Consider the following 26,774-nt stretch of genomic DNA (forward strand, 5'->3'; position numbering starts at 1 on the left):
AGCATATAATATATTGTTAAAAGATTAAATGAAAGCATAACATTGTTAAAAAAAAAAGCTAAAATAAATCTAAGTAAAAGTAAGTAAAATGTAGTTTAAGCAATAAGAATAAATTAAACTCTTTTTTGTAGATACTTTATGCCAATGTAATTTGTTACTTAAATGTATTTTATTTTAAAATAACTATAATTCAACATCTAGAAAATTAAATATTTAGTTTTATAAGTAAAACGCTCAGATTTAAGTTCTAATTATCAATGAAAGTCTCAAATAAAAGCTAGAAAACTAAATAACTTAATTAATACAAAATATCATATTATAAAAAATCATTTTTGTACCAGGTAAATAAATATTTGAAAATAAATTTTTTAGTAAAAAAATTCTTGCTTATAAAAACAGAAGTATAGTATTCTCCAATTTAAAAATAAAATATTAGTTAAATTTGAAAAAAACTATTTTTAATTTCACAGAATTTATTAAGTTTGTGCATTTAGTTAAAATGTCAGCTCTTAAAGGTTAGTTCTGTTGTCTTATATTGTTTACTAAAATGATTTTCTCTTATTATTAAAAGTCTCTGAAGTGTATCACCAGTATTAACTCTTGTGCTGTTTTAATCAAAAGTAATGGCATTAAACTTTGTTAAGCTTAATTTACATGCTTATATGCAAAAGGGTTTTTGATCTACTCATTTTTCAACATACTTAATTTTGCTTTACTTTGTTTGTTTTTATTTCTAAAATGAAACATTAACATCATTGTTTTTGTGTTTTATCAGTGTTTTTTTTGTAAAAAATTCTGGAATAAAATTTACTGTGATGATTTCTAGTTGTTTTTTATAAATTGTCATAATTTTTGTCATATCAATAGGTTTTTGTAATTTAATTTTTTATCAGCTTTGATTTTAAACACTGAAATTACCAAAAAATAAACAAACAAAAAAAAAAAGCTTGAATAAGTATTTTATCATAGACCATTTGTTTTAATAAATTGTTTTTAATTAATATTTGTTTGCAAATTTTATCTTTCTACTTATGTAAACAGAGGTTATAAAAGTTATTTTAAACATATAACATTTTAACTTATGGCAAAATTAGTAACAGAAAATCCTTTTAATTGTTTTACCAATATGGATTACTTAAAATTTATTTATGGTTTTTAAAACAAATTAATTTTTTTTTCTCAAACAAGTTATTTCAATACATAATATACTTAGACTTAAGTGTGTTTGACATCATATTGAAACAATATGTTACAAATACAAAAATACTTGAAAAAAATTGATAAAATAATTTTAAGTTGTTAAGTAAACTGACAACCTGAATTAAGGCCATAGAGGGGGGGGTGGTTAAACCATGTTTTTTACAAGTTGATCTAATTTTATAGATTTTTTTCTAAGCTTCGAGATGCTTTTTATTGTTTTAAAAAAATTCAAATTATTTTTTTGAGATATAACCAGTCAAAGTCAGGCCGCATAATAGGTTTTTTATGGGAAGGGAAAACTAAAACAGCAAAAAAAGACTATTTTATTTAAAATCTATCTTCTCTGATATTTTTCAAGCAATCTTCTTCAAACTTTCACAGTCTAATCTTTATACAATAACAAAAAAACGTTACTTTGGAATTTAAAAAATTTCTTGTAAAATATAATTTTTTGAAAAAAAAAAAACTTTTTTTTTAATTTTTGTGATAAAATTTTTACTTTTTTAAATTATTAAAATTATAAAGTAACATTTTTTCCTTTTATTAGAAGGAATGTTTCCTGAAAATTTGAAGAAGATTGCTTGAAAATTGAAGGAGAGATTTTTAGTGAATTTAAAAATTTTTGAGAAAAATGAACGCAAAAAATTTACAGTCCATACGTTTATATTAAAAATTTTTACAAAAAATTAAATATCTGAAAAGGTATTTTTGAATTCTATAAAAACTGGCTTGTAGTTTGTACTTATAGCTTTCATACAAAAGCCAAAGTTAATTTTTGTAAAAAAAAAATTGTTGGACCCCCTATGGCCTTAATACTATGAAATTAGTTAACTTTTACCAAGACACTAGATTTTTTATCAAGTTTATAATATCAATGTTTATCTTAAAATGTTTTTCACAAAGTCAATATTTAGTAAAACCTTACAATGTCTGAGCTGTCTTAAAAACTAATTTATCATGTTATTTTCTCTAAAAACTAAGCTTGAAGCCTTATGTTATAAATTTGTTACACTTAATTTCAGGATTTCCCAAAATAGCTTTCATAATTGTATATTTGGTAGAAATTTAAAAAATAGTCACCCTCTTTATTTGATATAACTAGATAAATGCCCATTTATTTTTTCATTTGTTTGCCCTCTAACTAGCTTTTTCCTTCTGACTGACAACTGAAATCACCCAAAAGAGAGTACTTCTTAAAATACATTTCTTTAATTTAACCTAAAGATATAATTTGCTTCTTAGTCATTTTAATCAGAAAAAATCATCAATAAATTGATACTACTAATGCAACACAAAACTAGCACTTGATGTGAATACAGTTAAGATGTACCTATTTTATTTACTATGCCTACAAACATATTGACTTATTAATAATTAAAAGAATACAAAAATAGATAAAAAAAGTATAAAAAGTGTCAAAATATAGTAAAAAAATGTTTAACAAACTTTTACTACTTATAATAAGTTTTTTATTTTCCTGCTGTCATTAGATGCTTTTATTTTTTGAGTTTAATCACACTTGACTACTCAGTTTCATGTGTCATAAACATGAATTATTTACAATCATTCAAGAATAATTCTTTTGTACTACACAAATGCTTATAAATAAGCTTAACTTATATTTCCAACCTGTTTCTAAAATCTGTTATTTGTTTAGTATTCTATTTAATTGAAAACTTGTCAAAATATACGAAACTTAAATAAACTTTGTTAGTACTCTCCAATTGTATATAAACCATAGTATATATATATATATATATATAGTGTAAATCAGAGTTGCCAAACATTCAAGCCTATCCAGCCAACTCAAGCCAGTTTGAACTTTTCTGAAAAACTCAGGTTAACTTAGATTTTATTTTGATATTTTTTACAATTACAAAATTTTTTTTCCTATGTACATTTTTTTTATACAACAATTGGACTTTTATTAAGGCCCTTTTCTTTTTGTTTTTTATTTATTTAAGTTATAATCTCTTGTTTCCAAATAAATGGCTGTATCATTTTTTATAAAAATTGGTAAACTTGGCTAACCTGGTTTAACTCTGGCATTTTTTTTTTGCTTCAAAAAGTCACAATTCTAATAAATATTGTCATTGACCATCATGTAACAACTTAAATATAACAAATCTAAAATGCGGTTGTTAAATTCAACTATTATAAGAACAACATTTTATCATTATACAAATAAGAATACAAGTCTAAAATCAAAAATTGCTAGTATTTTAAAACGCTTGTAAAGTTTTACTACATTGTAAACAACTTTTTTATTACTGTTAAATGTATCTTCAAATCAAAAAAAAAGCTCTTGTAAAAATCAAGTATAGTATAAAAAACATTTATGTAACATATATACTAATTGAAACAAAACAGTAAATTACTATTTTTATTGTTTCATTACAACACTTGTAAAGTTCAACCACAGTATGGACAACACTTTTATTACTATAAAACATGTCTACAAAATTAGAGTAAAATAAATTACTAATTTTCATTACAGCACTTGTGAAGTTCAACTACAGTGCTGACAACAGCGACGAATTGAACTTGCAAGTTGGAGACGAAATAACTGAAGTTGGATTTGTTGAACCCGGGTGGTGTCAGGGAAATCTGAATGGAAAAGTTGGAATGTTCCCTGATAATTTCGTTGAAGTTGGTCATTATATTGTCTTTCTGTGAATATATACCATAGAATAATAACTTTTAATGACTTAAGTTGGCATGTCCACTGATATCTTTGTTTAAGTTTGTTTACTTTTTAAAATGTTTTTTTTTTTATGTTTTGTTAATTTTAATCACTTATTTAGCAACTTTTGTATCAAACTTATAGTTCCCTGATAATTTTGTTGAAATTTGTTTTCTGTTTAAATTCTGTTTTGTTTTTACTAAACTCATTTGATTATGATTTGTGATTTTTTTTGCAAAGTTATAATAATGTGTTCTAAGTATTTTTTTAATTTTTTACTATTTGTTTTCAGAAATAAACTAAAAATAAGTTTTTAGTTTATAAAAATTTTACATTATAGTTTTTACAACAGATATTTCTAAATATTTGAAATAAATTTACCTAAAAATTCATTTTGAAAAAGTAGGGGGAACAATTCTTAGTGATTATTATTTTTATTTACAATTTTATTTACTTTCTGTATTCTCAACAAAAACATATATTACTTTCTGACTAAACAGCTATATCTCAAAAAGTAGTTTGATTATCAAAGGTCTGTTCTGTAAAAAACATTTTGTAGCTTAGTTTTTTTTATAACTTAATTTCAAGTTATGAAAATAATAGCTTATATAAATTATGTTATCACAAACTACAAAAAAGAAATGTTAAAAACTAATTTAAAGCAGTTATAATTGTGACAATTTGTTCAATTGTGTAAAAACATTAACGAAGTTTGTTTATAAACAAATAAATAAACTAATCATTTTTTTTACAGCTCATTACAGTCGAGGATGATTCAATTAAAAAAGGTTAGCTTTTGCTGTTTGTGGTTTTGTGGGTTATAAATAGTTTTTCTTAATGAAAATATTTTTTTTTAGTATTTCCTTTAACAAAAAAAGTTAAAATGAATCTTTCTTGTTAAAATATTCAGGTTTAAAATGAGAAATACCTGAATTTTTTATTGTAAGAAATATATAATAGAAAAGCTTAAATATTAAATGTATAAACAAAAATAACAAGTTTAATAGTAGAAAGTTGATACACTATGGTAAAATTTGTTGATGTAAATAAAATTAAACTTAAATACAGTATTTAATATACAAAAAGTTTCATTGTAGGTTTGAATCTTTAAAATACTTTATTATATGATTTATTTTGAACAAACAGGTTTATTTTTAAAGTTTTCTTAATCTGAACGTGTTTAAAATTTTATCTGTACAATAATTTTTATATGAAATTTTAACTATTTACAGAAGTAATAAGAACTGTACGAGTTACATTCGATTATGACCCAAGCATTGCTGATGAACTAAAATTAACTGTTGGTGATATTATTGATGTCTACAAAGATGTTAGTTGCTTATAAATTTTAAAGATAGCAGTAAATAATTTTTTATAGTTCCTACTAAATTTTAATTGATATCGCTGATGTTTAAAAAGATGTGAGTTGGAATTTGTTTATAGATTTTATATTAGCAGAAAATAAATTTTGATAATTCTTAATGAATTTTAATGTTGGTGATATCATTGATGTTTAAAAAGATGTTATTTATTTTATTTATAACATTAAAAACAACAACAAAGTTTAGTTTTCCTCGTTGCATTTTATTGACATTGTTTATAGTTTAATGTGCTAAAATTTAGATTTCTTTATCTTTTACTAAAATTTTATCTAGAGGTTGTTAAAATATAAGTTCCAAATACTTATAAATTATTGTTCAAAAATTTTTTTAAGTGTGTATTACATACTTTTTTGCTCTAATGGTTTAAAGAATAAGTTTTTAAAGACTTTTAGGTAAAAAGTTTTATAATGTTTAGAAGTTTAAAAAATAGTTTATAAAGTTTGAATAAAATGTATGTTTTTCTTGTTTTTGTCTAAAGTTTAAAATATCTTTATCGAAAATATGTACGTAATGCTCTATTAAGTAAAGAAATAGGAGAAACCTTGTATTTAAAATGTGGATATTTGTTGATGATACAAAAGGCTGGCTTTTTAGGCATTAAAAGTTTTTTATTTTACTTTTATGGTAAGCTTGTTATAAAAACAACTTTCTCTATTTAAATATTCTTAAAAAAGCAACTCTTACACAAAATAATCCATAAATACATTTAGTTTATTAAAAGTAAATTTACTTATCTTACATTTTTTAATAGTCTTTTTACTGTAAGCAAAATTAAAAAAATATTTTACTACTCCATGTTTTAAAGTTATTACTTTTTCTATAATGACTAAATTGTTTATTAAATTGCGCAAAATACTTACAGTTTTATATAAATTATGTTAAGTTATTAATAGATTATATTTAAAAATTTTTATCTGCATGTGAAAGTTTCACAAGTCTTGTAACATTCCTGAGAATTTCTCGTTTTATTTTAATTAGTTCAAGTACATATCTTAATTAGATGTCACAGTCGACTAACTTCACAGCAAACTTATGTATAGTGAAAGCTGTTTGTTTTGATATTTTTAAATTGATTCTTTTTATATAGTTTTTTTAACTACTTTAGTTAAAAGTTTTTAGTTTTTTTACTAAAACAAAACTTACTTATAATCAAAAGTTTAACCTAACTTGGATTTAAGAAATAAATACATTTGTAGAAGTATTTTGTAAAACATAAATTTTTTATAAGTATAAAGCAGAATTGTACAGTTATAAAAAAAAACTCTTTGTGTTTGAATATAAGTAATGCCTGTATTCTGCACAAACAATTCAAGTTTAACATATAAATATTAATGTACTTCTACATTAAATAATTTATTTGTCAAGTAATTCATTTGTAGCAGTATGTTTGTTTACTAAGAAAAATAAAAAGTAATACTAAAGTTAGTTTACTAATTAGTAAAAAACTTAAGTAGCTATTTAAAATATTCAAAAAGTGTAGTTGATATGAAATGTTTACTTTGTCTCACAAAACAAAGTAAACGTTGTCAAAAAACTATTTATTCTAAAAAAAAAACGCTTCTTATTTAAGAGAACTCAATATAATTAACAATGTAAAACTTTGAAAATGTTTGTGGATTACCATTTTGAACAGTAATTTAAACAAAAATGTAATTGTTATGCACCAAAAAACACCTGATCAGTTAAAAATAAACAGTTCATACAACTAAATTTCGTATAGAAATATATTAAGTTATAAAATGAACTAATAAAATTATTTTAATTTCTAAAAAAAATATTTAGGAGGAAGAAGGCTGGGCGAGGGGAAGTTTGAACGGAAAAGTGGGGGCTTTCCCTACAAATTTCACCGAAACCATGGCAACCAGCACACCACCGCCCAAACCCACCAGCCCCAAACCCCAGGCTGCCATGACTACCGACAACAACAACTCCGCTTCGAAGAAGGTTGGGACTTTTTTTCAGTTATTTTTTTGCACTATTTTGATGGACTTACTTATCTATTTAGATTATAAAAATCTTAAAAAAAACAATGTTGTAAGTGTGATAAAAAACAATTATAGTGTTTGATTTTTTTCTTTTGTAGTATTGTATTATTGTGTATGAAAAGTATATATTTATAAGTTGTGACAAGCTACAAAAGTTTCAATTTGTGTGTTAAAACTAAAATATTAATAATTTTAATTGTTCAATGTTGTAACATACTGTAAATAAAGTATAATTAATTTTTTTTTAGAAATTTAAATGTTGTTTATACAAACAGTTAGGCAATAAGTCGTAAGTAAACAATTGATTAATAGCTACTTTTGTGCTATTTTTTGTCAATTCTTATTGTTTAATAGCCACTTCAAAACCACACTTCAAATTTTAAGTAGTCAGCTAAAATAAAATACTTACTTTAAAAAAACTGAGTGACTTATTTTTTATAATGTAGTATTTGGTCATTATTCGGCAAGAGTCGTTATTTGGCTAAAATAATATATGTTTCTTTGTTTTTTCTAGCTACTTCAGTATAAAGCCACACACTAAACCACACACGAATTGTATACTTCATGCATAAGTTAACAATATTTTTTTATTATCCAGGTTTTAATACTTTTAAGCAGTGGGCCACAAATAGTGTACTTGTATACAGCACAATAAAGTGCGCAAAAGTTATTTTACTATATACATGTTTGTGTTTAAAAAGTATGTATTATATTTGTTTTATATTTTCGTGTGCATCATTTATTTTAGAACACTTTTATTGAGATTTTTATACAAGTTATGATCTTTAAAATGCCAATAAAAACAAGTATTCTGGAAAGAAAGTAAATACTAAATAATGCTTAGTGTACGCAATTTTTTTTACAGTAAATTTTTAAATATGAAAATAATATATTAGTTTTCACCCTAGAGCCTCAAACGAAACGTTGCAATATCAATTTGCTCTTAATTTTCACAAAATTGTCGCAAATTCCCAAACACTTAAAAAACAAGAGAACATCTTGCGAATTTCCAAAAAAAATTCTCAATTATTCTCTACACTGCGGCGTTGTTACACAAACAAAAACTTTTCCTCAATACAATTGTTTGTCAAACGATAAAGTATTGCCTCAAATTGTCATTCAGTTAGTATTTTCCTACAAGAAGTTGTCGCTACAAATATTTTTAAATGAGGTTTGTTGTAATAAGTTTGAAAATATGATGGGATTACTTTATTATATAAAATTGTTGTTACAAATCAGTTTAAAATTTTAAGAAAGGAAATGCTAATTTTCAGCTTAGCTAATCATTTTGTTTAAAGAAAACTCTTTAGTTGAGGTTTGTTTTAAATTTTGACTGGAAAAGAAAAGGATTAAAATGTAACTTTTGAAATTTAGAGGAACGAGTAGCTTATTTTAGCAGAGTGTTTGGATTGAGTTTGTTTTATCTTAGATAGTTAAAAGTTTATTATATGTTGAAAAAAAAAACATTATTTTCATACAAGAATTTCTTGCTTCAATAATTTTTTAAAGAGGTTTGTTTTCATTTTTAAGACTGGATTTTTATTTAAGACTGGACATTTTTAATACTTTGCTGTATAAATCTGTAGTTTAAAAATTTTTTAATCCAAGGAAAGAATTGTTTCTTTTTAGCTTAGAATTTTTGTTTTTAATGTTTTGTATTTGTTTTTGTTAGAAAGCTTTGTTTATCAGAAAAAGTTGTTAAAGCTCATTTATTTCAATTATTTACTCAAAATTGAAATTAAAAAATAAATAAGTTCATCCATGGTATATTACAAGCCATTGTCACAAAAAGTTTTTAAAATAAGTTTGTTTTCATTTTAAAATGGAACATGAAAGAATAATTGTGTTATATAAAGTTATTGATATAAACATTTTGAAATCCTGATTAAGAAATTGCTTATTTTAGCATAGCTTTGATTTTTTTTTTCATTTTGTGGCTTTGTAGTTTTTTTTTAATAGATAATTAAAAGATTTGTATGTTTTTTAAAGTTCTGTATTATTTAACAACAGAACTCATTTTTTCCTAGATAAATAAAAATCTCGCTAAACTAAATTTGTTTTTTTTTGATATACTACTATATTGAACTCTACAATTTTAATAATTTATACTTTAATACAGATGAACTTTAAACATAAATTGGTCAATTTTAAAAAGTTTCAAAGGATTATCACTAACATTTTCGCTTACCACTCATCAGTTAAACTTGATATAAATAAACTGTTAGTGTTCGTCTAAAACTTTGTAACAATATTTATTTTATGATGAGACAGATATAAAGCATGAATATTTATAAGTTAAGTATTTTAAACAAATGAATTAAGTAGTATACCAAAGGATGTATTTTCAAATTTTTGTTTCAATTTCAAATGGATGAATTTATTTATTTATTTTTTGTGTTTGTTTTTACTTAATGTTATAAACAGATGAAATGCATGGAGGATGTTGTTCTCGGCAATATTTTAATGTTTTAATAAATACTTTGGTCGATATTAAAAATTTTTATTGTTAAATATTTGTATCATTTTAAATTTTTAACTTTAAAAAAATGAATGAAAGGTATGGAGGGTGTTTGTACATTTTATTCATGTTTACAGATATATATTTTTTATTCAGATGAAAGGCATGGGAGGAGTTGGTCTTGGCAATATTTTTGGTGAAGGACCAATACAATTGAAGACAACTGATTTCGGAAAAAGCATCAAGAAGAAAGATGAGGTTAAATTAAAAAGATATAAAAAAATTTTGTGAAAATTAATTGCTTTTTGTTTGCTATAGTAAAAAAAAGTAATAAAATGACCAAAACAACACAAAGTTTAACACTATTTGTAAATTTAAAATAATTTAAAATGACAAGATTGTTTTAGTGGTGTAAGTAAAATTTTGTTTTATTTTAAATTTTGTCTTAGATTCTGTTTGACTTTAAATCAAGTAAAGGCTATCATTTTTTTAAACAATAAAATTTTAAAAGGTTAAAACTTAAAAAAATACTTAACTGAAAAAAAAAACCAATTTTAGACAATATAAGACTATTGAAGCTGTAAATTTTTATTAAAAAAATATGTTCAGTTTACTTTGTGTTATTATTTCAAGTTTTAAAACGTTAAACAAAATCTCAAAATTTTCTTTTTTTATTTTTTGTTGATGTTTATTCAGTTGCCAGAAGTGACTGTATCAACACAAAATTATTTTTTATCTGATCTAATGCTTTTGTTCGGAAAATCTGTTTTTTTTTGTACAATGCTTTGCTTTGATAATTTCAGTTCGTAGTTCCTTTTATCAAATTTTTAAAGTGTGAAATGTTTTATTAGAATAGTTTTAAGTCAATTGAAGAACACTTAGTTTTATTTTAAAGAAATTAAAATAAAACTCTCAAAAACTTGTTGACAAAAATTAACATTTAATTTTTAAATTGAAGCTGTTGTTATGTTAAATTTGATATTGTATTACTAGTCTCTAAGTTACATTATATAAATAAAAAATATTAGTTACATCATAGCTAAAACTTCAGCAAATGCAAAATATTTTTTTAGTACTTTTTTTAGCTCTTTTATAACATTAAGTGAGTTGAAATAGGATAGCACAAAAATTTTTGTGCTACGTAAACAATGTTTTTTAAAGTCTTATTTATTATTTATCTAAACTAAAAATTATATATATATACTTAGTAAAATATTAATAAAAAGTGTAACTTGAATATATTCAAAACAAAGTACATAGCTACACCCATTTAATATTAGTTTTCTGTTTATGATTAAATTTGTTGAAGTTGAGTTTGTTTTTGTAAAATATGTCAAGTTTAAAATAATTTTGCTGGCAATTTTATTTTCAATCTTGGAAATTGTAAACAAAGTGAAGCATTGAAGTCAATATACGTCATTGTAAGTCGTACTATGATGTACGTGTTATAACAATCTACTTTGTAAAACTTTATACAATCTATGTTTAAATTTCTATGTTATAACAATCTATTTTAAAACTTTATAAACAATCTTCTTTGAAACTTTTATGTTATAAAAATTTACTTTGAAATTTTCTAAAACAATCTTGTTTAAAATTTTTAGGTTATAACAATTTATAAAGTTTATAACAATCTACTTTAAAAATTTTTAAAACAACATACTTTGTAATTTTTATGCTTTAACAACCTACTTAAAAGTTTTATATTTAAACAATCTATTTTTAAATTCTTATGTTATAACAATCTCAGTTTGAAATTTTTCGAAACAATCTACTTTGAAAGTTTTATGTTATAACAATCTACAAAATTTTTTAATACAACAATCTCACTTTGAAATATTTATGTTAAACAATCTACTTTGAAAGTTTTATGTTATAACAATCTACAAAATTTTATAATACAACAATCTCACTTTGAAACATTTATGTTAAACAATCTACTTTGAAAGTTTTATGTTATATCTACTTTCTAAAGTTTGAAAATATAATATACTTTGAAAGTTTTGTGGTGCAATAATCTACAAAGTTTTCTAATAAAAAAATCTCACTTTGAAATATTTATGTTATATCTACTTTCTAAAGTTTGAAAATATAATATACTTTGAAAGTTTTGTGGTACAACAATCTACAAAGTTTTCTAATAAAATAATATACTTTTAGTTATATATAGCTATCTGCTTTGTAGAGTTTTAAAGCAATCTACTTTGAAAAATCTATGTAATCTACTTGGTAAAGTTTTATGTTATAACAGTCTACTTTAAAAGTTTTAATGTTAATATATTACTATGCTTCCTATTTAGTAGGTTGGTATTTCGGTATACTTGAGCTTTGATTGCTTTTTTAATGATCGTCGTAAAATCAATGTTTTTAGTTTATTGCATAATAAATTACATAAATGCACAAATTATTAAAGCTTAAGATTAAAAGAAAAGTAACCTTTTTAAGATGTTGTATAAATATACAATTTTTACTAACTTTATTGTGTTTTAGTCATAAAAAAAAACATTTTTTGTATTTGATGCATAACCCAAATTTTATAATTTTATATTCTTTTTGTTTAACTTTTTTTAAAAGAAAGATATTGATGACAACTAATTTACGAGTTTTAAAAAGTCTTTATTAAAAACTATGTTTTGAAAATAAGTAAATTTCAAACATTTACCATTTTAGCATATTGTGTATTTTTAATTAAATGGTTGATTGTTACAATAAGCAGAAAGTACATTCATAGTTTAATTCTTTTACAGTTTTGAAATGTTACTTAATGTGTTGAAATTTATTGTTTCGGATAATTTAGTTATTAATTTTTGCAATTATGATAATATATATTTATGTAATGTTTCTGGGGAATAACTTTGTCATAGCTTGAATAAACGCTCTTTTAAGAGTTTTGTTTCAATTTATAAAATCAATTATTTCATCAGAATGAAAACAAGAAGCGAAGGAGCTCATCAAAAAGTGCAACAAGTGTCAATCCAGTTGAAGAGAAAAAAATTGAAGTTAAAGAAGATAAACCAAGTATGTTTATTTGTTAGAAATTCTGAGCAGGATTATTTTTAGTTTTAAAAATAAACATGATAAAAAAGTTTTTTTTTGTAAAAGTAAAGATTCTAGCACTTCAAAAAAAATCAAGTATAATTAGACTGATTTTTTAAATTTATATCTATTTGTTTATATTTCTTAAAATTATTCTGATCAAAGGTGTCTTAGTACAGTTGAGTTTGCTTTCAAGTTATAACTTTTTTCAAACAATAAAAAAAAAACGTTTTACTTTTAATTCTTGTAATTACAAAGCAACGTAGCCGTACGAGGCACTTAATAAACATGTTTTGATATATTTTTTTTTCAATTTGAAAATATTATCGTTATTTCAACAGAACCTTTAATAAGTAATTTTTTTATCCGCAGAACCTGAACGATATGAGGCAACGTGGCCTTACGAGGCAATGAACGCTGACGAGCTGACACTCAAGAAGGGGGACATCGTTTTCGTTGACAACAAGGATTCGGCCGATAGTGGTTGGTGGGAAGGATACATTGTACACGACGATGGAAGGTGAAATATGTTTGTGTATATTTGTAGTTGTATGGGTTGTTTATTGTATGGGTTGTTTATTGTGTGGGTTGTTTATTGTATGGGATTTTGTTGATAAAAGAGATTCAGTTTATTCAGGATGGTAGGAAGGGCTTTGTTTTTTTATGGGGTGTATTAAAAACTACATTTGTTACTGTTAGTGATAAATACCGATAAACTAAAGTCTTCCATTACTAGGTCTTTTTTTTAAATGATAAAATAAAGATGCAAATACTTATTATAAATTTATAATTTTTTTTTTGGTTGTACACAAGAATGGCAGAGTTTTTATGAAGTTGCATCTTAATTTTTCATAAAAACAAGATGCAGTTGTAGGAAAAGCTTCGTATGGAAAACTAATTTCACATTATAAATTTATATTTTTGTCTGGTTGTACACAAGAATGGCAGAGTTTTTGTGTTGAGTAAAAGATATTGTATGAGGATGCAATGTACGAATATAAGTACGTTATAAGATTATTCTATTGTATAGTAGTACACCGTCAACGGTTAGTTAAGTTAGTAACTAAACACTCGCTTTAATTAATAATTCTGCATACTTCCTTAATGGTTTTAGTTTGTTGCAAAATTTCTGCTCACTCGAATCACTCAGAATTGTTTGAAGATTTTCTAGGTAAAAATTGGGCTATGTCGGAATAAAACTAAGACTGTTTTATTTTTATATAACTTGAACTAAAACTTTTAACCATGTTAAAACTGTTTTACTTTTTGTTTTATACTCTCTCTGTATTTTTAAGCAATAAAGTTTAATTATCATTTAAGTTTCAAAGTAATTTAGACAGGTTAATTATTACTTAACCTTGACTCATCAAGTAAATTTTTGGTGTCTCGGCTAGTATGTTTGCTTCAAAAAGAGTGGTAACCCTGTATATAACTGTATCTGTAAGGACAGAAATATTTAAAAACAAAACATCTAAGTAGTACTTACATTTTAAAAATAAACAATCAACTTAAATATTTGTACCAGATTAGTTGTTTTACCTACTTTCTATTATAGCAAAATTTATTAGTAGTTTATTATTGTTAGTAGTGTCTTCATACTAAAATATAAAATCTCTTTTAGACAATGTTGTGTGGGACTAACTGTTTAAATTTAAAACTAATTAGTTTTATTACTTGAAGAAAAAGCTATTGAAGCTAATTACGAATACAATGTAAGCAGTAGTTTATGAATTTATACTAGTTTCAGTAATAATGCCATGTGTAAATCACTAAAAATTCACAACAACTATTTAATACATAAACGCTGCTATTGTAATTTTTTAAAACTTAAAATTAAGCTTATTTGGTAATAAAAGTATTTTAACTATTTGTTGATAATCTGTTCAGTTTTGTATAGAATTGAACATTAAGCTTTTTTATCAAAAAAAAAATTTAAATATTTTACTTAGTGTAACTGATTTAATTATAGTTTTTTATATGAATTTACACTTATTATATTTTACACAGCATCGAATCTGGAGTGTTTCCTGATAATTTTGTCAAACTGGCTCCCGAAGAAGCTAAGGTTTGTTTTGAACACGAATTGTCATTATACTTCATAGCTTATATGCACACAAGTAGATTTTAAAAAATTGTAAGTTCTACATGTCAAATATTCAACTTTAAATTACTTTTTACGATTTACACAACCTACTTTAAAATATATGCGTATTTCATTACTTATTACTATTTTATTTATATATGTATTTTATAATTTTTACTGTAATATTTACAGAAAGAAAAACCTATGTCACCAATTGAATCCAAAGTTAAGTCAAAAAGTAAGTTTATACTTGATATTTTTAAACTTTTAACGTAAAGCCTAAGTATTATGAAAAAATGTAATTTAAATTGATTACCATAGTTAGATCATGAAATAATAAAATATTGTTTCATATGTAGGTATTTTATGTTAAACAAAAATGCGTGCAGTTTAATTTTTTAGAAGTAACATAAGCTCAAGTTGTTTTCTATAAAACAATTGCTATAAAACAAATACTACTTCGTATCGTTTTGAAATTTTGTAGAAACAAATCTGTTTAAAATGCTTTTAATAAGATTTTTTTTTTGTTTTCAGTTTTCATGAACTCAAAAAAATTGTTTGAATTTTAACACATTTGATTCACACTTTTTCAATAAAAAAGTTCTCAACAAAAATTCAAATAAATCTAACAATAAATAAAAGTTGTATAACAATAAAAACATTAAAAAACAGTAAAAAAACATTTTAAAATAAAAAGAATTTACATAAGACGCCAGACTATCAGGTGAAAATTTCTTGTTTTAAAAATTTTAAGGAACTTTTAGTTTTTTTTTATTTTACATTATTTTTTTAAGGTTATTACAAAAAACATTCTTTATTATTTAAAAAACATTTGTGATTCACATTAAAATTCAAAAAACATAGTTAGAGCAATATAAGTATAAAAGGTCGTATAACAATAAAAGTATTAAAGTATAAAACTTCAAATAAACATCTATGAGTAAGCAACTAGATCAATATAAGACACCGGGCATAATATGTGATAATATCATTTTTATTAACAAAGTTTAAGTTAGTTTAAGTATTTTTAAAGTTTTTGTGTAGAAGAACTTCTATATTTAATTTTTTAACCTTTTTTATGTGTGACTTACATGATAAATCACATAGTTCAAAAATAGCAATAAAAACATAAAAGGTCGTATAACAATAAAATTATAAAACATTAAATAAACATGTTTAAATTAACAACTTGATAAAAAACGCCAGATATATTTTGTGGTATTATCATGTTGTTTTAAATATTTTAAGCAGCTTTAGTATTTTAGTTTTACTGTGAAAGCTAATTATACTTATAATGTGTTTTTATTTATGATTCACATAAAATTTCAAGTAAACCTAACAGTTCAATAAAAGCATACATGTTGTATAAAACACAAACATAAAGCAAACTTACAAAATAAACAACTTATTATAAGTCGCCAGACACTACTTATCATATGACAATATCATCTTGTTAAACTCTTAAGTGCTCGTATATAAGTAGCTGATAGTGTATACAAATTTCCATTGCAGTATTGTACTTTTTGTAAAATAGGATAACTTTAAATATAAGTTTTCAAGCAATTTTAATTTATCAACCAGAATATTATTTTGTTGTATTATTGTATAACATTAACTACAAGTATATTTTATCTATTTCGTAGCGTTTTAATTGTATTTATTTAAACATATGCATTTTTTATTAATTTCTTTTAATTTATTTTAAATGTGATAGTAATGATTTAAAAACATTTTACTAGTTTTGGGCTTTATTTTAACTAAAAAAGTTATGTGTTTTTAAATAATGCATTAAGTGTTTCATAATTTCAATTTTTGGCTATTTAAAGTTACAAACAAAAGTTCTAATATATATTCTTTCTAATCAAAACAACTAATTCTTGTATAATGTGTATTGTTTTAGTATAATTAGTTGTAGTGCTTTAAATATTACTTTCATGTTCGATAATGTATTCGTTTTATATACTAATCTAATAAATATCGTTGATTGTCATTTAACTTAAATAATGTTTCAATTACATTAACTTATATAATAAATTTTTTATTAATGTGTTATGACTGTTTTTATTAATGTGTAAAAACGATTGTTTTTGATGATATACTATTATTAACTTTGTTTTTCTGTAAATATAGTTATTTTTTGTCTTCATTTATTTATATAAAAACTTTTGTCACATAATTTTAAGTGTTAATGTTAAGTTTTATTATTATTTGTTTACTTAGAAGTAGTCGAAATGTATTTAAGTTTAGTTTTAACTTTTTATTTAGCTTACAACAATATAACTTATGAAGCTTAAATAAAACTTATATCAATAATGTTATATGAAACAAACTGTTAATTACTAATTTTTTTTTGGTTAAAATTAACTTAGGACACTTACATAGTTTAACAAACAAAAAAAAATCAAAATAATTTTTTACTGTTTTGTACCTACAGCCCAGATAACAACTAAGTTAAAAAAGTTTGATTTTTTTTACTCTAAATTTTGTAATTTTACAATTAGAGCTAGTGTTATATAAAATCCATGGTAAACTATGTTTAGAAAAGTAATGATAGTTATTTTTAACAGCACTAGATAGTAGTAAGAAAGTAATGCAGCCTACAGGATTGTCTCAGCAATCTTCTACTAAAAGACAAGCTCCTAAGGTTAGTAACAACATGTATATTATTACCAGCATGTTTCAATCTAAATTTGTTTTGGAAGTTTATTTAAGAGGCAATATAATAAATTATGCGCAACATGTTTTAAGTATTATCTTTTAACTATGATCAAAATTTTAAAGAACTTTTTCAATAGACGCACTATTGTTTCCTTAAAAGTTTATAAGTCCTTGTAAAACAAGTGTGTTTATTGGCAGAGGGTAAAATATACAAATTAAATATTTAAAATGTATTTTTGTTTTAATACGTTTGCATGAATTTTTTGATTTTTTTTTGTTCAAATACTTGAGGTACTATTTAAATAATTACTTGTTGTCATGGTAACCAAACATTTCAGGTGCCCTTTACCTACACCTTTTTAAATTTTAACTTAAGATCCATGAAAACATGTGTCAACGGACGCACTTTTTAACCTTAATTTTTTTTTGAATCTGGAAAAATAAGTGCGTTCATCGGCAGAAAGCTGTAAAACTTTTACTAATTTTTTTCTGTTGGAAACCATTTTGCATGCAAGTTGTATAAATTTTTTGTTGTTTTATTATTGCATGTGATTAAATTTTTTGTTGATTCAAGGTACCGAGACCACCATCGCAAAGCAGCAAACCTTCAATAGATTTCGATGATGGTGAAAGCAGTAAGAGTGAGGAAGAACCTGAAGTTGAGGAAGGTTTTTATTTTTAGTTAATTTATATACTAAACACTGAACAATTTAAAACTGTATCTTTAAAAATTTATAACAAAAACCAAGTCGTTTAGTTATTTAAAAAAAAATTTTTAGTATACATTTATTTAGTGTTTTAAAGGTAACAATAAAGTCAAAGAATATTAAGAAAACAAAGTATTACTCAAATCAATATTCTTTTACTAAGCTTTTTTTTTTATTTACGTTTTATTTCGTTATTAATTCATATACATTTCTTCTGTATTTTTACCACTTCATGAATTTCTCCGCGGTTTTATATACATGATGAATATTTAATGACAAGTTATTGCATTTTTACAACGAGCATACATATATATATAGCTTTTTTTTGACTAAGTACATTGAAGTAATAAATATTTAGGTTGAAAAAGAAATTAAATTAAAGTTAAAAATAAAAAATCAGTAGTCACTTTGAATTGGTTTTCCAACTTATATACTCCGTTATTTCTCCAGGAATCTGAATTAGTAACTTTATAAAATGAGTTGAATATTTTTTCTGACCATTTATTTATTGTTATATCATTGAAGAAACAACATTATTACATGTGTTTCTTAATATATCATTATATTTAAAGTAGAACCAGTAGTCGAAGAGAAGGAGAAACTGAAAGTGTACAAGCGAACAGCCGGTCCCAGAAACAGAAAGAAACCCACCACTAACAACAGAAGAAGCATGGTGAATTTTGTTGGGTGTTTTGCATGCCTTGATTGTTTGTTTTATTTAGTTGAAGTTTATTTATTAAGTTGATGTTTATTTAATACTAACTGTTGTTTAGTTTTCTATTTAAGTCGGTATTTACATAAAATACCTCAGTATTTCAATCTGTCATTTAATGAATAAAAGTTTGTTCATACCGTCATTGTTTATGTGTATGATGCTAAAATACCGTTGTAAGTGTAGTTTACTTTAAATATTATTACTTTTCCATTTAAAAGTACTGAGTTATAATGTAAAACATGTCTACAAATCAATTTTATGTTTATTAAGTAAAAATATAATAAAAGTTTTTGATTCTACTTTTATAATTATATGTTTCATTTAGCGAGCTGGTTTACAATAGAGACAGTATTTGTTTAAGCTGGTGATCTAAAAGTTTGAATATTTTATTAGATCTCCAGTGCTGATATGTCATACACTTTATTTTAGAATGTTTAAAGTTTAATAACTTGTGAGAAAACAAGTTTTATTCTGTATGTGGATTCATTTAAATCAAAAAATTAAAATAAAATAATTATAATTAGTTTCCAGAGGTAGATTCTGTATACTAATATTGTTAACTAATTATCAAACAGCAAAAAACTTATTGTATTTCAACTGTTTGTAATTTGTAAAAATCAGCTAATATGATCATAAAAGTATTACTAGCATTACTGAAAATTAGTGACCACCACAAAAAGTTAAACAAGAAAAGTAATTAAGTAACTTACTTTTGAAACTTTTAGCTAAAATCTTTTTATTTTTTTTTTCATTAAACATTATAGTTATATTTTTGCCTTTAATTTTGAAATTTGTTAAAACTAAATCATTATACACGAGCTTTTTAGTCAAACAAATGGAATTGTACTTTTTAGACTTTAGTGGATCACCAGAGCTACAACTATAACAGTAAAAATAAACAGTAACAATTGTATGAACCAGTCTGGCGTATAATTTTGACTCATATCTTTTAAAAGTTATTGGTTATTAAGTAAAATAATTATACTACTTACAACATACTGTTTGTTTGTAATTTTTTTTTACTTTGATTTCTTTACTTGAAGGCTCAACATTGTTAGGGTGTAGACTTTGCCGTTTTAGTGTTTAAAATTTTGAAACTCAACTGAATGGTTTCAACTTGTAAAAACTGGTAAACCCCCTACAGCCTTAAATGTCAACATTGTATATATATATATATATATATATATATATATTCATTATAAAAAAAGTAACCAAACTAATTCACAGGCGATCCTTGCGGATGAAAAAGTGGAGAAGCAACTGGAAACCCCGCCGGCAAGCGACAAAATTGAAGAAGTCACTGAACCGGAACATCCCGCCCCAACACCCGTCGCCAAACCCCAGATGGGTTTCAGGCTTCCCATGCCCGTGTTGCCTGGCAACAAGGGTCAGGTAGGGATTTGTTATTTGTAGCAGTAAAGTTAAAAATTTCAGTCTGAACGAAAAAGTTGTCTAAAAAATAAATTTATTTAAAAACTTTTTTTATCTTATATGCTAAGAAAAAAACGTGGTAGGTGTAGATTTTTTTGTAGAATAAAATGTTAAAGAAAATAATTAAATTTTTGTATTTATGTAGAAATAATTTATTTAAATAAAACAGTCAAGCGAAAGAGATAGCACCAGCGAGAAGCCGGCGTGGATGAAAAACCTGAAAAACAGGAAGTCTGAGAAGAGACCCGAATCAATGATATCCCTGGCAACCAACAACCTTCCGGGTGGTAACCATGGTGACGCGGACGAACCACCCAAACCTTCCTGGTTGACCAACCTGAAGAAAAAGAAGGATACTGTGAAGATACCCCAACAAAAATCCCCTTCAGTGAAAAAAGAAGAAGTCGTGAAACCCAGTGAATTGGTTGAGAAGGTTTTTTGAACAATTTAAAAAAAATATTTTCTTGTTAAACTTACTTGGCTCTTACACCGGCTTATCACACACTCAGACTATTGTAAATTTTTGTAAAACTCAGGTTGGCTCAGGATTTAGTCTTAGATGTTAGGCTAGTTTTTTATCATTTCAAATCGTCTTTTTCTATAAAATCATTTTTTAAGTCCTTTTTTTATTGTTTTAGGTATTTAAGCTTTATTAAAATTTTTTTTTTTACCTTTTGGGATGATACTACTTTTTGAATTTTTACCCTTATACATATTTTTAAATTGTTTTGAATTATGTTTCACCGTAATTATTAGATTGCTTGACAACTAAGTTACAGTTTCTCAAACTTATTTTAAAAATGCCCACTTAGGAAAACCTCGAACTAAATGCATCTGCACTATATTTATATCATGAGTGTAGTGATATTTTTCACGAGTAAATATATAAACATTCAACTAATCTACATTTAAAACTAGCTTTTGTTAAATATGTATACTTAAAACTGTTTTCGATTTTATCGCACAACATGTTTTTATAGTATTATTTTAAATGTAGTTTTTTTAGATTCATTTGTGTTTATAAAACAAGTCAAGTGAACTTACAAAGTGAAAAAAGCTTTTGCTTATCGTCATACAATTATATGCATTATATATTTGTACAACCTGGTAATAAGCCAAAAACTTTTTCTATGAAATTTTCGAAAACTTTTGTAATTGCTTTTAAAAGAAATAATAAATATAACTTGGACATTTTCCAAGTTTTTTTATGTATTTTAAGCAATATTTAAAAATAAACTTTAAATTTAAGTCTGCAAAGGTTAACAAGAGCAATATTTAAATAAAATGTGTGTTTTCAATTTGCACGTTGTTACATTTAATGATTTATTAAATTCAAATTTACTTAGTTTCTCCCTGTATTTAAATTAATTAGAGTTGTAATTAGTTTTTATGGTTTAGTTTAAAACAGTTTACACTTTTCTAGTGATGATTAGTTTTGTAATTTATATAATTAAGCCTAAACGTAAAAATAAAATGTCCAACTTAATGCTATTAAAAACACGATTTCAACTTTTTTCTTATTTCGATAAAATGCATGATATGACTAAGATTGCTGCAAATAAATAATAAGGTAACAAAGTATAAAAAACCCTTAAAGTCAAAATAAAAGTATAAAGTTTTAGTCGTTTTCTTAACATAAAAACTTGTTGTAAAAAGTTAATTAAACATTTTATTAAAAAAAAAAAAAAAAATTTTTTTATTATGTTGTAATATTTTTGTATAGAATATATGAAAGCTCTATATATACAACCAAACGAATTTCTTTTTTCAAAATGTTAATTATGAGGAGCTTTTTGTACCTCAAAGTTTCTTTGAATAAATCAACAGTTATATTTAATCCAAGCAAAAATGTGGACTGTTGAGTTATTCAAGTGAATATTGAGAACTTGTTGTTATAAGCTTAACTCATAATTTGAAAACACTTAATGTTGCCTTTTTAACCTCATAAACTAAACACAAAAATAATTTGCTTTTATTAGAAAATTTAACATTTTGTGTCACTTTAAACTTGTCATATTAGATACTTTCTAAATTGTGGCGTTGTTGCCTTTTTAACCTTAAAAGCAATAAAAAAGGTTTGTTTATATTTTAGTATGTGTAGAACTCTCTAAACTTGTTTTAATTAGATACTTACTAAAATATGTTGAGTGTTGCTATTTTAGTTGAGAAACTTTTCTTTAATGTTTGTGTTTTGATAGGTGTTCAACAATTTAAACTCTATATTTGGTAATGATGTCATTTTCATAAAAGTTTTATAACCTGCTTGAAGTTTTCTCATAGACTTTGTCTGTTTTACAAAAATTGTTTTAATTTTAAATTACTTTTTGTTTCTGTGAATATAATTTATTTTGTACACTTTTACAAATGTTTTCAAATTATTGCATTAGAGACACACTTAATTTTATTTTTGAAAATTATTAGCTAAACTAATCTAAAGGTTAAATTATGAAAAAAATATGTTTACTAAGTTAAAAGTTTAAAAACTTTTTTAAAATAACCAAACTAATTTAGTTGAATCTTGCGAGCTTTTAAGTATTTCTATTTTGCTTTAAAACTAGATTCTTATACTAACTTACTTTTTATGTTACTATTTAAAACCGTTTGAATATTTTTATACATTTAAGTTGGTACTAAATAAAATAAAACCTAAGCAAATATTTAATTTTATTAGTTATAAAAAGTTTTTTTCGAAATTTGCAAAATATTTTGGCAATACTTTTTTTATTTTGAGGTTTTTAATAATCTCAAAAATTAAGTGCTACCCACTTGCACACAACTATAATTTTGCTGACTCATCATTTTTTAAAATTAATTCATACTTATTATTTTGCTGATCTTGCAATTTTACACAGAAACCCGAGGTGACGTCACCAGCAAGCCTTGTTACGTCACAAGAACCGAAGAAAGCTGAACTGAAAACAACGAATGAAAGCAGCAAGAAAAAGTCGCAAGCAAATACGCTGCCACTGAATGTAAGTTTTGTACAATAAGTTTAATAATATTTTATAAATTATACTAACCTCAAGCATAATTTATACTGTGTGGCACATTAAGTTTAGATTTTATGTTTTGTTTTATTGTACACTTGGCTGATTGACATTGATAGAAATAAAGACTCACTGTTTATATGTATGTTTATGACAAAACGACTGGAGAAAGTACTTTATACAGACTAACTTTGAAGTGGGACTTTATATATTATTTTTTAATTAAAGAAAAGTATTTTATACAGTTCAATTTGAAGTGGGACTCAATACATATTATTTTATACAATACGTGTGTCTTTGTGTGCCACCTTATAACCTGAGATTTTAAGATGTTTTGCCTGTACTTTTAGATTTTAAAATCAATTATATATGTTAACTTGGGTTAATTTTTAATAAATTCTTTGAAATGCACAAGTTTGTTTTATATTTTATAAAAAGAATTTAGTCAAGTTAAAAAGTGGAGGCTACCTTGTTGTTTAAAAAAAAAGGAAATTAAACAAATGTAGTATATGGTAGAAAAAAATCAAGTCTGGTATAAGTAAATATTTCTACAGTCGAGGCTTTCTGACTTTGGGGGAAGCACCCGCAAATCGTCACCCGCGGTAAATACTGGCGGGAAACCGAAACCCCCTCCCACCACTCAGAAACCCGTCAAAGTTGGGAAAACCCCCTCAACCAAAACTTTGGAGGAGGTATCTGGTGAACTGAAGAGTTTGAAAGAACTCGCACCAAAATGCAACTGGAATTCAAGTTAGTTTAAGTTATGTTTGTATTAATTTAATAAAATTCATAAGTAACTGCTTGAAGGGAAGATATACAACAAATATTGGTATATTTTTGCCTAAGGGGTGATTATGCAATTGAGTTTAGGAAACCATTATTTAGACCAATTACTTCTGACAAAATAAACTATTTTAGCCACTTTGATAAACCGTTGATTTAATATGATAATTAGTCATGCATGAAGTATTAAGTCAGTTTATACTTTTAAATAATCTTGATAAAGATTCTTGCTGTGTAAAACACACCTATTTTTGAATTATATTGGCAGTAAACAGAAATTAAATAAAAAAATATTTTTTAGTTTTGTATGCTTTAAATAGGTGGTTTATTTTTGGAGCCTTTAGATAAAATAAAATCTAAAGGGACATACATTTCTCCTTGAGACCATAGCATAAATTACAAATTTATAATGACTGACAAAAAAAAGTACTTTAAGACTTACCTACTAAAGTTCTATATATAGTAAATTAAATTCAACTTTGTTTAATTAAAGTGTGTAGTGAAATTTTAGAACTTTGTAACAAAATAATTTTATCTACCTTCCATTAACAATATAAGTAGTGCATAAGATTTATAAAATTTTTTTGTAGATGTTAACAATAGTCAAAAATATTAAACTTTTATATAGGCCTATATAATATTAAATACATTTATTTTTATCAAGCTACTTTGAACATCAAGCGCAAAAACAAACATATTGAAAAAAGCTAAATAAAGTTCTTTAAATTAGCCAGTAATTTCACGTGAATAAACAAATTAGCTTTGTTTGTTTCAAGTTTTTCATAACAGTCTGTAATGAGAATTATCAAGTAAATAAAAAGTTTGTTTATTAAGAGAGATAATGGAAATATATGTTTACTTTGTAAGGTAAGTACTGCGCACAAAAATAAATACACAACTTACCTTTTATGGTGAACATTATATTTACCCAACAAATTAAAATGAGAATATTTCAAAATATATTAACGACAACCTTTTAAACTGTGAAACTTTTTCCTTATACTTTATTATGTTTATGTTGTAGAGCCCGAACCGTTGTATTTTTTTTCCTTTTTTCTAATTTTAATGTGAGTGATAACTAAACATGAAGTTTTTATTATTGATTCAGTGTATACTGTATATATTTTTTTAATGTCCCTTACTTATAACTTTATTCAGGCAAACAACTCAAAGATTGAGCTTCGAATTGGAAACTGAAAGAAGAGAAAGAATTTCTTTGCAAGTAAGTTTTATATAAGATGTAAAAACAAAAAATTTAAACCTGTTTAGTTTTTTAATCTAAGAACACTTTTTAAGTCTTAAAATATGTTTAAAAAATATTTAAAAAGGCTTAAAAACCTATCGTTATTAGTTTTATTGCTGAACTGTTGAAGTAAAACTTCTTAATTGATAACAGTTTTTTTTAAGTAATACTGTTATAATACATGCATTATTTTACAAGTTATTTATTAGCATATAAGTCTAACTACCAATTAGGATTTGTATTTATTGTTAGTTAAAGATAGTAAAAATTATATTTTACAACATATCCCACATGACTTAGATCATAGGAGTTACAGTTCGTCTAATTTGTCATATTTTCCTTCTAATTTTATAAAAAACTCAAATTGTACTTATAAACTGTAATGATGTTTTATGATGAAATATTTTTTATAATTATCGTTATTATTTGTATTTCAGGCTGAATTGAGGAGATTGCTACAAAACTAACAAGTTTAACGCTCTACTGGATTTTCACTCTATAGCGTCTTCTAACGGTTAAAATTCACTAAAGAACAAAATTTTCTTGTGACCCGTCGATTTATTGAAATTGCTAAAAGATTTAACTTTTGATTAAACTCACAACTATATTATTGTGTATTATAATCAGATGAAAAATAATGGTTTTAAATTATAATATATCGTTTATCTATATTCGGTTCTCTATATTTTGATTCTTACTTAAAAGACTTTGACAGTTATAAGCTAAACAATAAATTTGACTGTATTGGGTATTTTTTGTGTCAAATCAACTTTAAAATTTAGTTATCTACACTATAAAGATATAGTTCAGCTAAATAAGGAAACTATGTTATTTTATAGTATAAATAAGCAGTTAAAACTTAAGTAGTAAAACAAATAAAGTTGAGTTATTCACAAGTTTATGTCTCTTTTGTTTGTATTTAATTTTTCTGGCAACGCTATATTTTATTTATTTAAAACATTTCTTTGAATTAAAACACGACTGATATTTTTTTTTAGTTGCCATGCTTAATATTTTCTTTTTAGTATCAATTTAAACTTACTTGATGACAATCTAATTACTTAAATAGGTAAATAAAAAACATAATGATAAAGTCGACGGGTTACTATTTTATTCTTATTATTTTTTTCGCCTTGGTAAATAATACTTGTTCTAGTTTTTTAAAAGCCTTAAATTTGCTAATTGTGAAAAAATGTACGTGAAAATATTAGTACAAACTTATTGTTGCATATTTTCTGTTTTTACTTGAACTAAAAAATTTTATAGTTTTAAAGGTTTTTAAATATTTTATAAATTTTAAATACTTTATTTTAAAACTTGTTGCAGTTAAAATTTTTATACTTTTAAATTCAATACCACATAGGTATTATAAGTTTATTATTAAAAAATGATTGAAATATTTTCTATATAATGTTTTATGAAG

The 26,774-nt window shown here is 24.1% G+C and overlaps 1 protein-coding gene across 2 annotated transcripts; it reads left to right on the forward strand.

The window, feature by feature from the left end:
* Window positions 1–475: 475 nt before the first annotated feature.
* LOC145846709 (uncharacterized) lies at window positions 476–26,535 on the forward strand. Of its 2 annotated transcripts, none has more exons than XM_082953354.1 (19): window positions 476–515; window positions 3,698–3,849; window positions 4,638–4,671; window positions 5,116–5,213; window positions 7,048–7,209; window positions 9,865–9,966; window positions 12,633–12,726; window positions 13,117–13,264; window positions 14,752–14,809; window positions 15,020–15,065; window positions 17,395–17,471; window positions 18,060–18,153; window positions 18,765–18,865; window positions 20,135–20,299; window positions 20,508–20,771; window positions 23,191–23,310; window positions 23,880–24,075; window positions 25,267–25,330; window positions 25,789–26,535. In XM_082953354.1, the coding sequence occupies exons 1-18, from the start codon at window positions 500–502 to the stop codon at window positions 25,284–25,286; spliced, it is 1,947 nt and encodes a 648-aa protein (XP_082809480.1). In that variant the 5' UTR covers window positions 476–499; the 3' UTR covers window positions 25,287–25,330; window positions 25,789–26,535. The 2 variants fall into 2 exon arrangements, with proteins under 2 accessions (XP_082809480.1, XP_082809481.1); XM_082953355.1 differs by having other exon boundaries at window positions 18,768–18,865.
* The last annotated feature ends 239 nt before the right edge of the window (window positions 26,536–26,774 follow it).

Source organism: Thalia democratica, unplaced genomic scaffold (assembly GCF_965202585.1).
Source record: "Thalia democratica unplaced genomic scaffold, ktThaDemo2.hap1.1 HAP1_SCAFFOLD_583, whole genome shotgun sequence".
Lineage (NCBI taxonomy): Eukaryota > Metazoa > Chordata > Thaliacea > Salpida > Salpidae > Thalia > Thalia democratica.